The sequence below is a fragment of the Heloderma suspectum genome, chromosome 3 (assembly GCF_057233095.1).
Source record: "Heloderma suspectum isolate Gila_16-S chromosome 3, 16-S_ref, whole genome shotgun sequence".
Classification (NCBI taxonomy): domain Eukaryota; kingdom Metazoa; phylum Chordata; class Lepidosauria; order Squamata; family Helodermatidae; genus Heloderma; species Heloderma suspectum.
This window is the reverse complement of record NC_139460.1, coordinates 223,791,137-223,811,444: the sequence shown is the minus strand read 5'-3', so window position 1 is coordinate 223,811,444 and position 20,308 is coordinate 223,791,137. Positions and strand designations below refer to the sequence as shown.

The window sequence follows — 20,308 nt, the reverse complement described above, 5'->3', positions numbered from 1 at the left end:
GATCAAGGTTCACATACAGGTCACCGTGAAGATAAGATTTTCTTGAGCAAAACAGTGTAATTGCTGTTACTGAAGACTTTGTTTTTCAGGGCATGATGTCTTTGATAATAACTTGGGTAGTGATAATAACCGCCAGGATTTCTAACAGTCAGTCTCTCTGTTAACAGATCACATAAAACAAGAGTTTTAGGAAGTGATTTCTAAACCGTTAGAGTTGCTTATATACTGGCCCCAATCCAATTTATATTTTAGCATGGCAACATCTAATTCAAGGCAATGAGATTTAGTTAGTAACTTGCAACCACCCTTGTTCAACTAGTTTCAGTGGGACTTCAGATGTGAACCCTATGTACACTTACTTGGGAGTAAGCCCAGTTGAACTCGGTGGGGCTTACTCCCAATCAACATGCATAGGATTAGACTGTTAATCATGATTAATTGTAGCTGGTGGGTTCAGAGACATTATAGTTTCTCTGATAAACATTATGGCTTCTCTAAATTTTGACAGCATGCGGTGCAGGAGGTATTGTAACATGATTAGTGGAACTGAGGTTAAGGAGAACAGAGTTCCTGGGGGAAAACTGTTCACAAGAGAACAGCTCCCAGCCTCATGGGGGATTGTACTTTCATTTTTCACTTTTCATTTTACCTAAGATTAGAAGGGAAGTAGAAGCAGATGCCGAAAGAACAAAGCAAGAGACTAACTCTCGTCACCCTTTGAGCGGATATATTCCTCCAATTCATCGACTTAGATCTAGAAAGAGCTTTATGTCAAGAACTAATATCCTAGAGGGGACCAAAGAATAGAATCGGATAAGTAAATGGAGGAATGAGCATACCGACTTGAGTATTTTAACCAAGGAAGAAATGGCTGCTGGAAATACTCTCCCTTATATAGTTTGGAGGACAATGAATAGGATGAGAGTGGGGGTACCAAGGTATAAGATGAATTTATTTAAGTGGGGGTTGCTGGTTGACGACAATATATTATGTGAGCGCAGAGAAACCCAAGACCCAGAGCATCTGATGGTGTGTCGATTACTGCCGGAGTCTTGTACTGTTGATGATCTACAGCAAGCTAATGACAAAGCTGTGGCGGTGGCTACATTTTGGCAGAGCAAAGTTTGATCTGGACACGAAATAAATAAATAAATAAATAAACTTTCATTTTTCAATAAAGCTTTGGTTGTTGGCCTAGTCGTTGCTGCATCTTTTGGGTTTACTGCATAAACATGGTGGCAGTGGATGAACTGTAATTTCTCCAAAATATAGCAGTTAGAAGCCTGAAGCTACGAAACGTCAGGTCTGAAGCCTCCTGCAGCTCTAGATCTCACAGACAGCAACCTAGCTCAGCAGTGGAGTCGATGGAAGGGAGAGGTCAAGCTGTATACAGATCTGACTGTGCAAGAAGACAAAAACACCAGGAAAGCAAAGCTTTTGTTTTATCTCTTAGGGGAACAGGGGGACAGCATGAAAGAATAAAGGAGAAGTGTCTGACACTAGGACAGTGCTGCAGGGAATGTGGCACACTGAATCACTTCAGTACTAGCAAAAGTAAGCCCACTAGAGACACTGTCAGACTTGTACAGGAAGAGGATGGCACATTAGACAGTGGTGATGACATAAAGGCCCTTTCCTTTAGTCTACAAAAAAGTCTGGTACAAGCTTCTGGATCACAGAGGAAAAGAAGCACTACAGAAGCAGCAGTCTGTGCAACAATGCTGGTGGGACAATGGACTGTGTGTTTCCAGCTAGATAGTGGGGTCTCTCACAGTGTGATCCCACAAAGTGAATTGGATCAACACCCCTATCAAACAGAGCAGACACACATTAATTATGAACAGTGACAGCACAATGCAGCCAACAGGAAAATGCAATGTTATAATAACTAACCCTTACAATGAGAAGAGGTATTAGCTGCCTTTGTGGTTGTGAAAGGAGACAAACATAAACCCCTGTTGGGCTATACTGCTGCACATAATGGCAGAACCAGTGCAACAACATACCAGGAAGGATGTTGAATGGGAAACTCTCTAACATCAAGCTTTCGATGGGGTGAAACAAATGATTACCAGTGCCCTAATTTGCAATACTATCAGCCAGGACAACAACTAACACTACAGTGTGATGCATCTGAGAAAGGCCTTGGGGCCTTTTACAGGACCATCCAATTGCATATGCAAGCAGAACACTAACACAGACTGAGCAGGGTTATGCCCAGATAAAGAGCTCTTAGCAATGGAGTGATTACATCAATATACCTACGGTCAGGCAGTCAGAGTTCTATCAGACCACAAACTGCTTGAGTCAATAATAACCAAACCTCTGTAGTCTCTTTGGGAATATCCCAAAGAGACTACAGCGCATGCTCATGCACCTATAACACTATAATATCAAGATTAAATACTGCCAGGCTGATTACTGGTGCTAGCAGATACCTTTAGCAGAGCATATACACCCCAAAGTAGTAACTTTGGAGAAGGAGACCCAGGCATTGAATCCATCAATTTTATTTTATTTATTTTGTTTATTTGTTGCATTTATATCCCGCCTTTTTTCCCCTCTTGCAAGGAACCCAAGGTGGCTTACATTATCCTTCTCCTCTCCATTTCATCCCCACAACAGCAACCCTGTGAGGTAGGTTGGGCTGAGAGTCTATGACTGGCCCAAAGTCACCCAGCGAGCTTCCACGGCTGAGTGGGAACTAGAACCCGGATCTCCCGGCTCCCAGTCCAACACTCTCACCACTATACCACATTGGCTCTCTATATGTTGCCCTATCTCCCAATTTTGGCAACTAAGCACAATAAAATTAAGGAGTTCACTGAAAAAGACATCCAGCTACAGACAGCAAAGGAAGCAATTCTGAAAAGATGGTCTGAGGACAAGAGTCAGGTACCATCAGGAGCGGAACCACATTTCCTAATCCAAGATGAGCTCAGTGTACAGGACAGGATTGTATTTTGAGGACAGAGATCTGTTGCTTCAGCTTCCTTATGAAAGGAATTCATGCACAAAGTACATACATCGCACATGGGCATTGACAGCTGTCTTAGGAGGGCCGAAGAAGGTGTTTATTGGCCAGGAATGAACTCACAGCTATGATCCTTGATAGAAAGATGTGATATATCCTGGTCATGTGATAATAGAAAACAGAAAGAGACTCTTCTACCACATGAGTTACCCATCAGACCATGGGAAAAGATTGGAATTGAATTGTTTACTTTCAGGGAGAAGTGGTATCTAGTTGCAGTATCTAGTTAAAGTTGATTATTACTCCAATTTCTGTGGGGTTGATGCCCTCTCAGACAAAAGGACCAAGGCATTAATTGTTAAACTGAAGGCTCATTTTGCAAGATATGGCATCCCTGACACACTATTTTCAGACAATGGGCCCCAGTTTGCATCTGAGGACTTTCATTCATTTGCAGAGAACTGGGAGATTGGTCACCACACATCAACTCTAGCATACTCACAAAGTAATGGCAAGGTGGAATCTGCTGTGAAAACTGCTAAAAAATGCTTCATAAACCAATGTTATCAGACTCTGACCTTTGGGTTGCCTTCCTGGCACATAGAAATACACCATCACAGGGTTGCCAGACCAGTCCAACACAGGCATTGATGGGACGTCAAAGCAAAACTCCATTGCCAGTGAGAGGAGACCTTCTGCAGCCAGCAGGAGTGGATCAACACAGAAAAGAAATAGCCAACAAAAGGCAAGCATCTCTGTACAACAGGGCAGCAAAGGACCTACCACCTCTAAACCCAGGTACACCTGTTAATATCCAACCAACGGTCATGAACCAAAAGGAATGGACAAAAGGTATGGTGAGAGGGGAAGTAGCACCCAGGTCATATGAAGTAGTTACACAAGAAAGGAAGTGATCGGTACAAGCAGAAAGCATTTATGATCCACAAGATGTAACACCCAGGGGCATCCTGTAGACAAAGAGATACCATGAAGGAATGAAGAAAAAGAGACTCACCCTGAAGTGAACTCAGCAGAGAAGGAAGAGGATCCCCAAAGAGAACCAGACTCAGAAACCATGAGAGGTTACTCTCAGTATGGGCACCTTTTGAAAAGACCAGAGTACCTCAAAGTCTATGTAACCTATCAAGTTTCCACCTCAGAGAATTTTTAGAAAATTATATTAATAAGCACTGGGAGGAGGTTGGGTTGCAGATCATTTGTCTTGGTTTTGGTTAAAATTATTTGTAAAATAGGGAAGATGTAACATGATTAGTGGAACTGAAGTTAAGGAGAACAGACTCTGTGGGGGGCAACTGTTCACAAGAGAACAGCTCCCAGCCTCATGCGGGATTTTAGTTTAATTTTTCAATAAAGCTTTGGTTGTCAGCTTCACTGTTGCTGCATATTTCTATTTACCACATAAGCGGATACTAAAATCAAAAGCACTGCTTCACATGAGGAATTAGTCATGCAGATTCCCCCCCCCCTTGAATTGTGGCCTTCATCAAGCAGATGTAATAAATCTTTATCTGCACTATTAAAGCCAGATAATAGAGTAGAAAGTCAAGCAATTTGAGCAGGTGATTCTGAACTTTGCACAGACAAAGTTATCAAAGTAACTGTTATTATTAGGTTCATTTCACCATGGTTTATAAAGATTTAAATCCTGTATAAAACTCTGCATTAAAGCCTAATGGAGGAGCTAAACTTGTCTATTTGGGGCATAGAATTCTCTCTGGAACTAATGCAAGAAGTAAAGGATACTATTTTGTACTCTCTCTTAGAAGTCATGAGTGTTCCCTAAGGAACGTTTTCTCTCTCTCTCCCTCTCCCCCACACACGTATGCACATGCACATACAAAATTCAGGTGTGTATCTTGATTAGGCATGGAGATGGGAGAGTTCAGCACCCACACTGTTCTACTTTTCACAGCATAGTCTGTACAGGGCTGTCCAGCAGCTGAATAATTCATATTTGATTAACCACTGACTTGTTAAATCCTGAATTAATTTCATACATTCTCCACATTACTAAAAGCTCAACTTAAGTGCCTTTTGGGGGATATTGAAGGAAGCATGTGAACTTGCAGTCAAAAACTACTACTCGCTGTCTGGAGGAAAGGTAGGAATGCTCTCCCTTCCTCATGATATGGATGGCACTGTTTGGGTCTCCTGTGCAGACACCCAACGTTTTGTTTGGTAAATGGGTTTATGCTGAGGCACCTTTGGCCAATACACATGCACACACACACACACACACACACACGAGTACTGCCATGTCTAGCTATAAATATGGGATGGGTATGTTTAGAAGGGACAGGGCTGGCACAAGCTCTCCCGCTGCCTGAGGTGAGAGAGCACACGCATGCCTCCACCATCTCTCTCCCTGCTGCATCTCCCATCCCCCCTCCAGTCCCCTCCTGCTGTGTGCTGCATCTTCCCCTATCCCCCCTTTGTATCTCCCATCTCCCACCTACCTTCCCATTGCCACAATATATGCTGATTATAATACCAATCTCTGGGATGGTTGAGACTGCATGGGCGTTCACCAGCTTGTACTGACAGTTTCAGAGAGCAGAGCTACTGACTCCTCTTTTGATCCTAACTTAAGCTCTTTGCCCACACCAGGTGTAGGCTGCAACTTCCACAGTGGGAGAGCAGGTGGTGGAGCTGTCTGGAGTACCCACCTGCCTGGCGGCACCCGCAGAACACCCTCCTCTCTGTGGTGGTGGGGAGCACTCAATTCACCACTCCTCCCACTCTGCTGCTTGAGGCTTGGGATTCATCCTCCCTCATAAGAGGGCTGGCTCTGGGAAGGTACCTCAAAGCTCATCTAGTCCAACCCCCCACTCATGCAGGAAAACAAGAAACCCTTGCCAATCTAGCCCTATTCAGGTGTTATACCTGAATAGCGTACATGAATATGAGTAAGAAGGATGGGGTCGTGTGCCCACCCCTAACCTCCTCACATGTGCTGGCCCTGCTCTCCAAGTTCCCAAATCTCCACATGTTGAGCAAGGAGGTGTGCAGGGAGTCTTGACTCGAATGTGAATAGAGCCCTTTGCACAACTGGGGGCCCTGGGCTACATGGGGGCTTCTACTCACATTCAAACAAACACAAGTGGAAGCTCCCTGTAGACTTCCCTGATCAACACGTGACGTTCAGGGACATTAGGGCCAGGGCTGGCAGGCATGGCCCCATCTCTCTCGCTCATTCCTGGACCCTATTCAGACATAACGCCATGGAGCAGAAGAGTGGGGCTGTGCCTTCTGGACCTGCCCCTATGGTCAAATCCCCTTTGGCCTGCCCTCCCATCCACAGATCTGTAGAAGGAAGCCTACTCTACATGCAAAGTCTCCCCCATGACGTGGGAACCTGGTCACGCTGTTTCCCCTCTATAGATCTGCTCTACAAAACAGGGATGGTGGGGCTGACAAGAGTGTGGCAGTAGAGGTGGGACCAGCAGGCATGCCCTTGTCCTCTTGCTTCATGTCATTATTGATTGCATGAACTGAACATCCAGATAGGGCCTTTGCCTCTTCCCTGTTGCTACTGTTCCCTGATTCCCTGGCCTCTTTGCAATCTCTTCCACAGGCGTTTACCTCTTCTAATTGGGCCAGGTATCAGAGAAGCAAAGATGGAAGGCTGATTTCCAGGAACCCATGCAAGCTTTTTTGGAAAAAGTATTACGCATGTCCCATATAAGTGAGACCCACAATGGACTGATTTTATCTTTGGAACACAGTTGCAAATGCAATAGCACTAATGATATCATCAGTAGGCATGGGCCTGTCAAAATCTGATACTTGAGCAGCCCAACCCTAGGCATGGTTACTTGAATGTAAGTCTCCCAATGAGGGTTACTCCCAAGGAAATCATTATAGCCTTAATTCCTGTGGATTCCAATAGAAGCCAGTGGTGCCATGCCAAAACCCTGGTTCATGCATTCAGTTTGGGCAGACCTTCGATACCATGGTGGAGGAATGGTATGAGAGCCTGTCCACTCTGGCACATAGATAACTGGTTGACATACACAGCTGACTGCATGGAGGCATAGCCTGTATGTCCCTTCCCACACCCACCCAATAAAGTAGACAAAGATCTCCCGAACTTTGCTTTGGGGCATTCTGTGCTCATGTGGAGAAGCTGGTTTATACTGGAAGTTATTTGCATGGTACAGAGTTCATTTTCTTTCCAACTCAGGTCTTATTTCATGAAAAAAAATTTTTCCCTAAGTTCATAAACATTAAAAAAAAACCCTGCTATCATACTCCTATCGTGTATGTGCAGATGTGTGTGTCTGTGTGTGCGCACATTTGCCCCAGTGTGCCCGCAGCCCTTTAACCCAATGCTGTTATACCGATATTGCCAGGAGGGGAGCTGAGAGAAAGTAGTGTATGACAACCCTGCAGTGTAGTCCTGAATTGTAATCCAGTTTCCTTCTGTGTTTTAGGGAAATGCAGCTGGATGTAAGTGTGAAGCTGATTGTAACAGCAGTGCTGGGAGATGGTGTGGTATGTGTGATTAGTTGCTTTCTCACCTTTGGGGGAAAATAGGGGGATTTTTGCAGGTCGGTGGATGCTTTTTTGAAAAAGCAGCCTGAAGGGAAAACATTAATCAGTGTCTTCACTTAAACATTATTACACCCCATCACATCACTTTTTGCCAATGGCTGGTTTGGTTTTCCAGCTAAATCTACTCCCAGACATTTAATGGCATATAATGGGGCATCTATGTCAGCTGTCTGAATGTGTCTAGTATTCTGTTGAAATTGTTTTTAGCTGTTTAAATTGTTTTACATTTTGTATATTTTAAACTTTCATGCTATTTTTATCTGTGAATTGTTGTGAAACGCTCAGAGAGCTTTGGCTATTGGGTACTATAGAAATAATAATAATGATAATGATAATACCCCCTTCCCATCCTGGAATATACCTGAAGTCACAGCAAAGATCAGTTTAGTTCAATTGCGCCTTCCCAGTCCAAATCCAGCGCTCAGTTGCATGCAGAAACCTCATGCTCCTTTGACTTGCATGCAGCCACATTTTTGCTCCAGAAAAGCATTTTTTTTGCCCCATAAAAGCATCACATGACCATACCAATTCAACCCTTAAAATGAACCATGTCTCACTTTTTCCTTTTTCCTACCTGCATGGCAATAATCTGCTTTCTTTCTGTCACAGGGAATTCAGGTCAGGATGAAAAAGGTTAAACTGGAAGAACTCCATATAGCCTGAAAAAGTCTGGTTCCAAACAGACCCCCAACCTGCCTTCCCTGGGGCAGAAGTGCATCATGCTTCTTAATGGTCAGCCTGTGCGTCATCTCTGCCTGATATCCTAAAGCAGGTCATGGGTATGCAGGAAAGGTCCTTATCTTTCGGTAAGGGTCTTCAGATGGAGTTAGAACAAGATAGGAGTGCTTGCGGCATGTTCTGCAGGCAGAGACCCCTCTTGTGAATCCCCCAATTAATCCACTCTTTCAGCTGTCTGTGGACGTCTATGGTTCTAAACCCCAGACTTACTGCCAGCTCCCTTTTCTGACCCCAGATCCACCCCCTGTGATCCTAATTCTCAGCCCACTCTTTTCATCTTCCTCCTAATCCCAGACTTCACTTTACCCCATGCCACTCCTAAAACCCCAACCCTACAGTAGAGTGTACAAGGATGAATACTAGTAGCTTGTGTTCTAAAAGGGCTAGGGGCAAGTTTGCATAGTGATGATGACGATATGGTGGTATAGTATTAGAATCAGAAAGAAAAAAAGGCCACCTAAAAGTGTAAAGACTGACCCCTAGTTTAAATGCATGTAAAAAGTATCTAAGGGTGCAATCCTATGCATGTTTAGACAGAGAAAAGGTGGCAGCTCCCAGCATTCCCCAGCCAACCTTGCTAGCTGGAGAATGCTGGGAGTTGTAGGCCTTTTCTCTGTCTAAACATGCATAGGATTGCACCCTAAGGGTGCAATTCTATGCATGTTTAGACAGGAAAAAGCCCTACAGGGCTGGCTGGGGCATGCTGAGAGCTGTAGGACTTTTTCCTGTCTAAACATGTATGAGATTGTGCTCTAAACAAACCAGCCATCTGCTTCCTTCCTATAAAGCAGAGGTGGGGAACTTGGAGCCCAACAACAACTGGAGGGCCACAACTCCCACCAGGCCCAGCCAGCATAGCCAATGGTTAAGGATGATAGGAGTTGTGGTCCAACAAAATCTGGAGGGCTGTAGATTCTTCAAGCAACTCTGAAAGGGGTGATCAACCAGGGTGTGTGTTTTGCCAACCCTTTCCCAACCTGTCACATGATTTGGAGAATTCGCAAATAATATTCAAAGTAAAGTTTCCCAGAATTGGGCAACTAGAATATGGTAGCAACTTCACTCTAGAGGCAAAAGTAGGGTGAAGAGGAAGGGGCATCTTTGGTAACAGAATGTGCCACTTTAGGGAATAGGTCACTCAGACACTGATCCACTCTCTTCTTTTCCCTTCTTGAAGTGCCCTTGCCTCAAACACTGGATGCTTACCAGGATATTACATTGTTTTTAAGCCAGAGAGTTCTGCCTTTAAACTTTAAAGTTGAAAACTTGTTGTAAGGGGTGACCTTCCAATCTTGTGCCAGTTCAGCATTTCACATTTCTGAAACACAGCTGCTGATTATAATACCAATCTCTGGGTTGGTTGAGACTTTGCACGGGTGTTCACCAGCTTGTGCTGACAGTTTCAGACAGCGGAGTGACTGACTCCTCTTTTGACCCTAACTTAAGCGCTTTGTCCACACCGGGCTTAGGCTGCATGTCAGTAAAATCACTTTCCTTTTGATGCTCAATCCTTCACTGCAAAAGGTTAGTCAGTGTCCTCACCCAACTCCTGCATAGCATCAAATAGATGGTTTTGTTTTTATCAACAAACTGGGGCATTGTGAAAGGGACAGGACAATCTTGTGGCATAGGAGAAAAATAAATGATTTTTAAAAAATAGATTTTTAAAAATTTAAATGAGATTTTTTAAAAATTTAAATGTGAGTTTTTAAAAAATTTAAAGCAGATTTTTTAAAAATGAAAATACTAAATTTTTCTTACAGAATAACTTAGGACAAAATCTTATGCATATTTAGACAGAAAAACATTTTGGCTGGGGCATACTGGTAGTTGTGGACTTTTTTTCTGTCTAAATGTGCATAGGATTGCACTCTTAGTTAATATTAAATATCCTGGATCTAAACACATTGGTCTTACAATTGCTGAACCGAACGGACGCCCTCTACCAAATACATTGATTTCAAGGCGGCTTTTCTATGTAAATGAAGAACCAGTCTGATCATTTCTCTAATATGAATATTTACTCTCTGCTACCTACGAACACCAGCATTTTCCCCGGATGAAAATTAACTGCTCTAGTTGCCCAGGGACTCACAGACCTTGCTTCAACCTATTAGTTACAGGCATTTCATTTTTTGTTTGCTGCTTTGTTTTCGTGTGGGTGAGATTGGGCCAAGGTAGAGTAAAGCAGAAAGGAGCAACACTGGAAAGCAGAAGAGAAGGCAAAATTATCCAGTGCCCAGGCTTCTCTATTCCTATACTTAATCTCACAAACTGTCATGGGTGCTGGTCATAAGAAAGACCCTATAGCGGAAAATTTTAAAGACATTCCTTCTATTTCAATTTTATTTATTTAAAACATTTCTTGGCCGCTTTTCAGGGCAGATGCTCTCCCACAGTGGCTTACAGCAATAAAATACACAAAAACAGTTAAAATATTAAAAGTGATAAAAACAATAAAAACAATAAAAGCCGACAATAAAACCAGCAACAACAGCAGTCATATTAAGAGAAGGGCATGGTAAAATAATACGTTTTCAAGGCCTTCTTAAAAGCCTGCAATGATGGAGCATGGCGGACCTCCGATGACAACTTGTTCCAAAGGAGCGGGGCCACTGCAGAGAAGGCCCTCTCATGTGTGGTCACCCACCTAACTGCTCTCATGGGTGGGCAAATGAGAAGGGCCTCTCTTTCTGATCTTAAAGTGCAGGTGGGCTGATATGGGTGAAGGCGGTCCTTCAAGTACCTTGGCCCCAAACTGTTTAAGGCTTTAAAAGTCAAAACCAGCACTTTGAATTGGGCTCTGAAACAGACTAGTAACCAGTGCAGCTGGCGCAGTATAGGAGTTATATGATCAAATTGCCTCACCCCCACCAATACTTGGGCGGACGCATTCTGCACCAGCTGGAGTTCGTGAACCGTCTTCAAAGGCAGCCCCACATATAGTGCATTACAGTAGTCCAGCCTGGACATGACTAGTGTGTGGATAACTGAGGCAAGGTCCGTCCTCTCCAGATAGGGCAGCAGCTGGCGTATCAGCCTAAGCTGGTAAAATGTACTCCTGGACACGGCAGCCACCTGGGCTTCCCCAGGTAGCTTAGAGTCCAGGAGGACTCCTAGACTGCACACTTGGTCTTTTAGGGGGAGTGCACCCCCATCTAAGACTAAGGCCACATGTCACGTCTGGTGCTGGATGTGGCACGTGGCCATCAGGACTAGTAGCCATAAACCTGGCATAGAACAATGAGTGAAATCACTGAGGTGGGACCCTGTAGGCAGGCGCAAACAGTCGCCATCCACGCCCCACACTGTTCCACATTTGTTATCTGGAAAGGGTCCTAGCTCAAGGGGAAAGCACCCACTTTGCATGCAGAAGGTGCTAGATTCGATCCCCAGCATCTCCAGGTAGGGCAGGAGAACAATTGCCTGCAACCCTGGAGAGCCGCTGGCAGTCAGTGGTGACAATACTGGGCTAGATAAAACAATGGTCTGACTCAGTCTAATCAGCTTCCTCTGTCCTAAGACCAGATGCAAACCTCCATCCAAAGTAGTTGGTTTCCCAACCCACAGTACCTCCATCTTGTCTGGATGAAACTTCAGCTCGTTCACCCACATCCACCCCAAAACAGCCTCCAGACCCTGGCTCAAGACTTCCACAGCCTCCCTGGGATATGCAGATGGAAACGAGAGGCAGAGCTGTGTATCATCCGCATACCAATGACAGTTCGGCCCAAACCTCCTGATGACTTCCCCCAGCGGTTTCATGTCGATGTTAAAAAGCACAGGGGACAAGACAGAGCCTTGTGGCACCAGAAATCCCCAGTACCGCCTTCTGAAAGCACTCCTCCAGAAAGGACTGGAACCACTTTAAAACTGTGCCTCCCAAGCCCAGTCCAGACAAATGATTCAGAAGGATACCATGGTCAACAGTATCGAAAGCCACTGAGAGGCCCAGAAGAACCAAAAAGGTTGCACTGCCCCCATCTATTGCCCGGTATAAGACATCAGCAAGGGTGACCAAGGCTGTTTCCATCCCATAACTGGGCCTGAAACCTGACTGGAATGGATCTAGGTAATCATTAGCAGGAGTGGGCAACTGGTGGCCCCCCAGACAGTGGTGGCTGGTGGCTCCTATTTCAGTGGGGCTGTGAATGCACTTTGCGTTTCAGTCATAACCACTGAGAACTCTAATGGAGCTATCCAGGGTGCTGAACCCATTTTGAGGACAGGGTACAGCACTTTGGATAACTCCTTTAGAGTTCTGACTTGTTCCGACTGAAACCCAGAGTGGAATCACAGCCCCGTTGAAATAGGAGTCACCAGCCTCCACTGCATCCAGATGTGGTTGGACTGCAACTCCCAGCACCCTCATTATTGGCTAGGCTGGCTAGGGCCAGACATTCCCTACCCCTGCAGTGCAGGTAAAAAAGGAAAAGCGTACTTTATGACAAATAGATGCAAGGCCTGATTGCAAGAATGAAACCACCATGTAAACAGTACTCTATTCAGTTCTAAATTAATATGGGTTAGTTAGTCAGATTTGTGCTATCATTTAGGAAATTGATTGACTGCATTACAATTTATTCATCATAAATAACATGAAGCAGCATCAATGGGAAACTTTATTTAAATCAGCCTTTTCCCTTGCTGATTTAAATCAATCTATTCTGCATATAGGAGTGGTTGCCTGTTAGCCACAGCACCTGCCTGGGAGCCTAATGTTGTGAAGCCTCCAAGAAAAATAATTCCTCTGTTTCCTTCCTGACTTCATCAATCTTCCTATCACCACTCAAGCATGCCTAGCGTCATATTAATAATTTAAAATTTAGGTTTTTAAGATTCAGTTAGTGCTTGCTGCCCTCCTTTTTTTCTTCCCCTATGGGCTGATCTACACTGCGCCCGCCATTGCAATAAATTCGGTGTCCTGTCGGGTTAAACGCTCTCGCTAGGGATGTACGAAAGTAACTTACCTTTTAACGAAATTGATTCGTGGTGGGGAGGAGGCGCTCCGTCCCTCCCCCCGAAATTCTGGCCAGGGGGGAGGCGCCCCGTCCCTCCCGCTGTGAATCCTGGCTGGCCGGGTCTGCAAATGGCGGCGGCCATAGCCACCGCCGTTTGCGTCCCTGCAGTCAACCATGATAGGCTACGTAAATGTTTACATAGCCTATCACGGCTGAGTAAAAAAACAAAAAAACCCCCGCGCGTATGCAAATGGTGGCGCCCATGGGCGCCGCCATTTGCGTTCCTTATTTTGGCACGTCTAGTTTACGTAAACATTTACGTAGACTATGGCGAAAATAAGGGGAACGCAAATAGCATAGACGCTACACTATTTGTGTTCCCCTTATTTTCGCCGTAGTCTATGTAAATGTTTACGTAGACTAGACGTGCCAAAATAAGGAACGCAAATGGCGTCGCCCATGGGCGCCGCCATTTGCATACGCGCGGGTTTTTTTTTTTACTCAGCCGTGATAGGCTACGTAAACATTTACATAGCCTATCACGGTATTTTTTAAAAACCTAGCCGTGATAGGCTACGTAAATCTTTACGTAGCCTATCACATTTTTTTTTTACTGGAAATGGTGGCGGCGGCAGCCGGTCAGAAGACCGGCCGCCGCAGCCACCACCACACCGGAGCCGCTGCCGCCAGGGAGATTCGCCCAAGGTAAGTCCCGTCCCGGGGGGGGGGGCAGACTGTTTCGCCACTGATTTCGGGGGGCCGAATGCGCTGGCATTCAGACTCCCCGAGATTCGTGGCGAAATTCTCTGACATCCCTAGCTCTCGCATTAAAACGTGATTATCCACACTCACCCATTTTCCCAGTTGCGATGCTTCATTGAATGCTCGAGCGCTGTGCTGTTTTCCTGCTCTTAAAGATGGCGGCTCTCATTGGAGGATCAGAAACTCTTCCTGTTTATGCTGATTCCACGCCCACCACACAGCAGTGGCGCGGGAGAGGCTTGTCGTTTTCCTCATGTTTTCCTGGCCTTGGGGAAAATGACCAGCTTGTCCCTTGCTGCTGCCGCTGTAGCAGGTGGGGGTGAAGGGAAGAAGGAGGCACCTATCCTCTTCTCCTCCCCCACCTGCTGGAGGCCAGGGCGAGCAGCTTTGGGTATCTGCCAATGCTCTTTCCCTGCGTCAGCCCTTGACAGCCAGCGCAAGGAAGAGGGACAGTGGTGGCAGCACCCAGCGCTCACGTTTGGGGAGGGGGGGCTGCTGGCATCTTCGAAGAGTCGAAGCTTCACATTGGCCCGGTCAGTAGTAGGGATGTACGAATCCCTTACCTCGTTCTGGTGGCGGCGTCCACTGGGGGGGGGAGGCGATCCGTCCCTCCCCCCAGAATTCTGCCTGGCTGGGTCTGCTCCACAGCGAGTCCGTGGAGCCGCTGGCTGGGCCCATCCACAGCTGGACTGCTGTCCACTGCCAGGCTGCTGCGGCCACAAATGGCGGCCAGCATAGTGGCCTCCATTTGCATCCCTGCTCTTTGCCATGATAGACTACGTAAATATTTACGTAGCCAATCACGGCCACTGGCAGGGACGCAAATGGCGGCCGCTACACCGGCCACTATTTCATTCTGCAGCCCAGCAGTGGATGGAGGTAACAACCCGGAGCAGCCACTGCCGCCAGGGTCCGTCCCGGGGGGGTTTCAGGGGTTGGCAAGTGGGTGTAGTCTGTTCCGCCACGGACTCCGGGGGGCTGGATTCTAAAGAATCTGGCCTCATTGGAATCCGTGGCGGATTTCTCCGCCATCCCTAATCAGTAGTTGGATGGGCAACCACCTGTGAATCAGGCTTCCTGCATTGAGCAGGGGGTTGTTCTATTCCTTCTAATGAGACTAAGTTTTACCCCCTTCTATCCCCCGCTTTGGGTTTTTTTTCCTAATTCAGGCATGATCTTTGAAGGTTTGAAGATTCAAAGATGTGAAGCTTTGAATCTTCAAAGATCATGCCTGAATTCGGAAAAAGAAATCATGGAGAAGCCACGATTCTTTGAAGATAATGCCTTAATTTTTTTAAAAAAGCTGAAGTGGGTGATAGAAGGGGGTAAAACTTAGTCTCATTTGAAGGGATAGAACAGTGCAGTGCAGGAAGCCTGATTCCCAGGTGGTCACCCATCCAACCCATTGACCGGGGCCAACCCTGCTTAGCTTCCGAGATCAGACAAGCACGTGCACATCCAGCCCTTTGCTTGTTGCTGAAGAAACATTGAGTGCTGAGGAAGCTATGTGATCAGTAGCTGGAAGACGACATGGGGCCGTCGAGAGCTGTGATTGGACATGGGGGAAATACAATAGGGATGTATGAAAGTAACTTACCTGGTCTCGCAGCTTGCTTCACGGTGGGGGGGAGGCGCTTCGCTTCTCCCCCCGAAGTTCAGGCGAGGGGGGGGAGCTGTCCTGCCTCGCCCGGCCGAAATTCAGGCTGGGGGGGGAGGCTTCCCACCTCGCCCGGCTGAAATTCAGGCCGGGGAGAAGTGCCCCGTCTCCCCGGCCGCGAAGTACGAAAGTTAAAAAAAAAAAAAAAGACCCTGTGATAGGCTACGTAACGATTTACGCAGCCTATCACGGCTAGATTTGCAAAGTCAGCCGTGATAGGCTACGTTAATCGTTACGTAGCCTATCACAGGGTTGTTGTTTTTTACTTCAGCTGTAATGGCGGTGGCGGCAGCCGGTCGAAAGACCGGCTGCCGCCCCCGCCCCCTCCGAAAGCCCGCCAAACCGCCGCCGGGACCCGCCGCCGGGAGGGACATTCGGCTACGGTAAGACCCATCCCGGGGGGGCGGTGGGCGGTGGAGAATTTCACCACTGATTTCAGGGGGCCAAATGCGTTGGCGCTCGGCCCCCCGAAGATTCGGGGAGAAATTCTCCACCATCCCTAAAATACAAACACCGCCGTATATGGACAGGCAGGGGAGGGGACTACGACCAGATACGGTAGCGAAGGTGGAAAATCAGAGCACATTAAGGGGAAATACTGGGATATCGGGGTATTGAAAGCGGGAGCAAGGAAGTGGGAAATTCTGGTTCCAATTCAAGGTGGGTACTGCGTAGTGTGAAAGACAGGCGGTGAAGCCTCATTGGAAGCAAAAAAACCTATAAGTGTAGATCGGCCCTATGAAAGATTGTAGTTTATACTTCCATGCAATGCCCCAGTTTAAATAAAACAAACAAACAAATAAATAAATAGATAGATTGGAATGAAGCGTACTCACATATTGGATGCTCCCATCAGCCAGATGCTCACTGTAAGTTGCCTCTTGCCTTCTCATCATAAATACTGAGTTGCTTGGTATTATAAGTAGCTATTACAAGGACTCTGACCCTCCCAGCAATTACTGTCAAATGGCCTTCCCTGTGATTCAATTGCTTCCCAGTGCAGCATTCGGAAAGACTAAAGTCTTCACTGAGGTGGCGAACGTGCTATGGGAGTACAGGTGGTGCTCATATTGTAGAATGCTCTGACCCACACACACACACACACACACACACACACACACACACCCTCCAGATAGAGAAATAGATGTGAAGGAGGAGAGTTCTAGCTGAGCCTTCTCCTTGACAGGATAGCTTTCTGTTGCAGAGCATAACCCTGAATCGCCTTCCTTAGGCTAATCAGAGTAATTACAAGTTTGTTCAGTTCCCAGCTGAACAGGGACAAAACGATGTCAAGAATTCCCAAATTAAGTGGTTTGTTTTAAGCATATTACTGTCCTGTATTGAAACAGCAAGCAGCGAAAAAAAGCACATACAGAACAAATTACACCGCTCCTATGTAGGTCATGTGTTGCTCCTCTGGGTTAGACAGGTTGACAGGACTTTTACCCCAGTAGCCAAAGATGCTACCAAAGAACAAAGATGGATCAGGTCCCCTCAGACATCCAATGTCTGCTCTTTGGTTTTGCAGCAGTGGGGAGGGTGGCCAGCTGAGAACCGGTTACGAGCTCTGAAACAGGAAGTGAGACGGCTAGAGCGCCGGTGGTGGAAGTCTCGCTCAAAAGACCATCAGACACGGGCTAGAGCTGTATCTTCAGCCTATCACGTGGTGGTGAATGCAGCAAAAAAAGGAATATTATGCTGCCTCTATCGCATCTGCAAAGTGCTGTCCCAGGAGGCTGTCCCAAGTAGTCAGGATCCTGGTCGGTCCAGTTGCTCTGGAACCACTGGAGCATTCTAAGGCCTCCTGTGAGACTTTGGAAAGGCACTTTGCAGATAAAATTGATCAGATTAGGAGTGTTATTCCATGCACCGTGGACACAGTTAGCAATTAGAGGCAGTCTGTAGCAAACCTGTTTTGTGGGATCAGTTCCAGCTTCTTCCTTCTAATGAAGTGGACAAGGGGCTTTCATCTGTAAGGCCGACCACCTGCTGACTTGATCCTTGCCCATCTTGGCTCATTATGAGCTGCAGAGAGAGGCTGGGTGAGGGGATCAGGGTGGTGGTGAATGCCTCCCTTGAGGAGGGAGTGATGCCATCAGCTCTCAAGGAGGCAGTGCAGGGCTGCTTTTAAAAAAGCCCTCCTTGGATCCCCAAGTCCTGAACAACTTTCGCCCAGTTTCGAATCTGCCATTTTTGGGCAAGGTGATTGAGCGGGTGGTGGCAATGCAGTTGAAGGTAGGGGTGTACAAAACCCCGCATACCTGGCTCCGCCGGGCTCCGCAGGTGGGGGAAGGCGCTCCATCCCTCCCCCCAGAATCCTTGCCGGGGGGGTCGGCACTTCATTCCTCTCCCCCCCGGAATCATCAAATGGCCAGCTGTGCTCCATGTCGGCTCCGCGGACCAGCTGGCCAGGCCCAGGCCAGAGCTGTCTGTAGCCGGATTTCCGGCCGTGGAGGGCTCTGGGTAAAAAAAAAACCCAACCCCCCTGCGTACGCAAATGGTGGCGGCTACAGCCGCCGCCATTTGCGTTCCTTATTTTTGGCCGTCTTAGTCAACGTAAATATTTACGTAGACTATTACGGCTAAAATAAAGGGGAATGCAAATAGCACCTGCTACACTATTTGCATTCTCCTTTATTTTAGCCATAATAGTCTACGTAAATATTTACGTAGACTAAGACGGCCAAAAATAAGGAACGCAAATGGCGGCGGCCGTAGCCGCTGCCATTTGCGTACGCGGTTTTTTTTTTAGCCTGCCATGATAGGCTATGTAAATACTTACGTAGCCTATCACGGCCTCCGCAGGGACGCAAAAGGCGTCCCCGCGTTAGCCGTGATAGGCTACGTATGTATTTATGTAGCCTATCACGGCATGAAAGAAGAAGCGAATGGCGGCTGCAGGGTGGCCGCCATTCGCAAGTCGGTGCTGACGGGAGCAGGTAAGTGCTCCGTTTCGCGCGATTTTCGCGGGGTGGGGGCTTCGTCCCGCCCGACTTTCATGGGTTGGGGGAGGCGGGGACTTCGTTCCGCAATGGATTTCAGGGGACCCAATGCACTTGCATTCGGCCTCACCGAGATCCGTTGCGGAATTCTCTGACATCCCTAGTTGAAGGCACACTTGGAAGAAGTCGATTATCTAGATCCATTTCAACTGGGTTTCAGGCCTGGGCATGGGATAGAAACGGCCTTGGTCGCCTTTGTGGATGATATGAGGAGGGCTTTGGATAGCGGCAAATGCTCCTTCCTTGTTCTCCTTGACCTTTCAGCGGCTTTTGATACCGTTGACCACGGTATCCTCCTGGACCGCCTGGAGGGGTTGGGCATTGGAGACACTGTATTATGGTGGTTCCGGTCCTTCCTTTCTGGTAGGTACCAGAGGGTAGCACTGGGAGAGGAAGTTTCGGACCATTGGCCACTCACTTGTGGGGTGCCACAGGGTTCCATCCTCTCCCTGATGCTATTTAACATCTATGTGAAGCCACTGGGGGCTATCATTAGGAGGTTTGGGGTGCGGTGTCATCAATATGCGGATGACACGCAGCTCTACCTCTCATTCAAATCTTCACCAAGGTTGGCCGTAGAATCCCTGTCCAAATGTCTGGAGATGGTGAGTGGCTGGATGGGGAGGAATAAGCTGAAGCTGAACCCTGACAAGACCGAGGTACTTAGGTGGGAGACAAGACAAGGTTGGGGCATGGTGACCTGGTGTTGAATGAGGTATGGCTACCCTTGAAAGACCAGATCCACAGCCTGGGGGTCATTTTAGACTCCCAGCTGTCCATGGAGGCTCTGGTGTCAGCTGTGAGCCGGACAGCACTGTACCAACTCCATCTGATACGGTGGCTGTGCCCCTACCTTCCCAACCATCTGCTCCCATCGGTAGTTAATGCCCTGGTCTCCTTTCTTTTAGACTACTGTAATGTGCTCTACATGGGGTTACCCTTGAAGACGGTTCAGAAGCTGCAGCTGGTCCAGAACGTGGCAGCTCGCCTGGTTAAAGGCAGCCGCCGGCGAGATCACATCACTCCAGTGCTGAAGGAGTTGCACTGGTTACCAGTTGTTTTCCGGGCCAAATTCAAGGTGTTGGTTTTGACCTTTAAAACCCTATATGGTTCTGGCCCAGCCTATCTTAAGGAGCGCCTCCAGCAACACCAGATAGGCCGCTCAACAAGATCAGCCTCGGATGGCCTTCTCTCTGTCCCATCAGCCGGGACAGCTAGGCTGGTGAGGATGAGGGAGAGGGCATTCTCTGTGGTGGCCCCCACTCTGTGAAACTCCCTCCCTAGGGAACTCTGCCATGCCCCCTCTTTAGTGAGCTTCTGCCATGCATTAAAAACGTGTTGTTCAGGCAGGCATTTGGAGTGGGTTATGGTATTTTTAGAAATATGTGATGTTTCAATGTAGAATTTTATTGTTTTATAACTGTTGTATCGTTGTACATTACCCAGAGTGGCTGGGTGACCAGTTAGATGGGCAATTAAGTAATTTAATAAATAAATAAATAAACAAACCCACCTGTGATTATATGTATTTATATACTAAATTTCTGTACTCACTTTCTGGAACCAACCAAGGCAGTTTTCAAAAATTCAGAAAATAAAGATGTAGTAAAATGTGAAAAGCAACCTTAAAAGCTATATC

At 47.0% G+C, this 20,308-nt stretch overlaps 1 protein-coding gene across 4 annotated transcripts in view; it reads right to left on the bottom strand.

Annotated features, from left to right (window-relative positions):
• ASAH2 (N-acylsphingosine amidohydrolase 2) overlaps positions 1–16,561 on the bottom strand; it is a 77,180-nt gene extending 60,619 nt beyond the window's left edge. For 2 of the 4 annotated variants that reach the window (XM_084845784.1, XM_084845783.1), the window contains exon 1: positions 16,504–16,558. Coding sequence is in view for 1 of the 4 variants with exons in the window: in XM_084845786.1 (XP_084701912.1) it covers positions 16,500–16,560 (61 nt within the window). In the remaining 3 variants the exon portion in view is untranslated. Of the gene's footprint in view, positions 1–17; positions 158–16,499 lie in introns of all 4 variants that reach the window. The other 2 variants (XM_084845785.1, XM_084845786.1) reach the window with 2 other exon arrangements.
• Between the last annotated feature and the right edge of the window lie 3,747 nt (positions 16,562–20,308).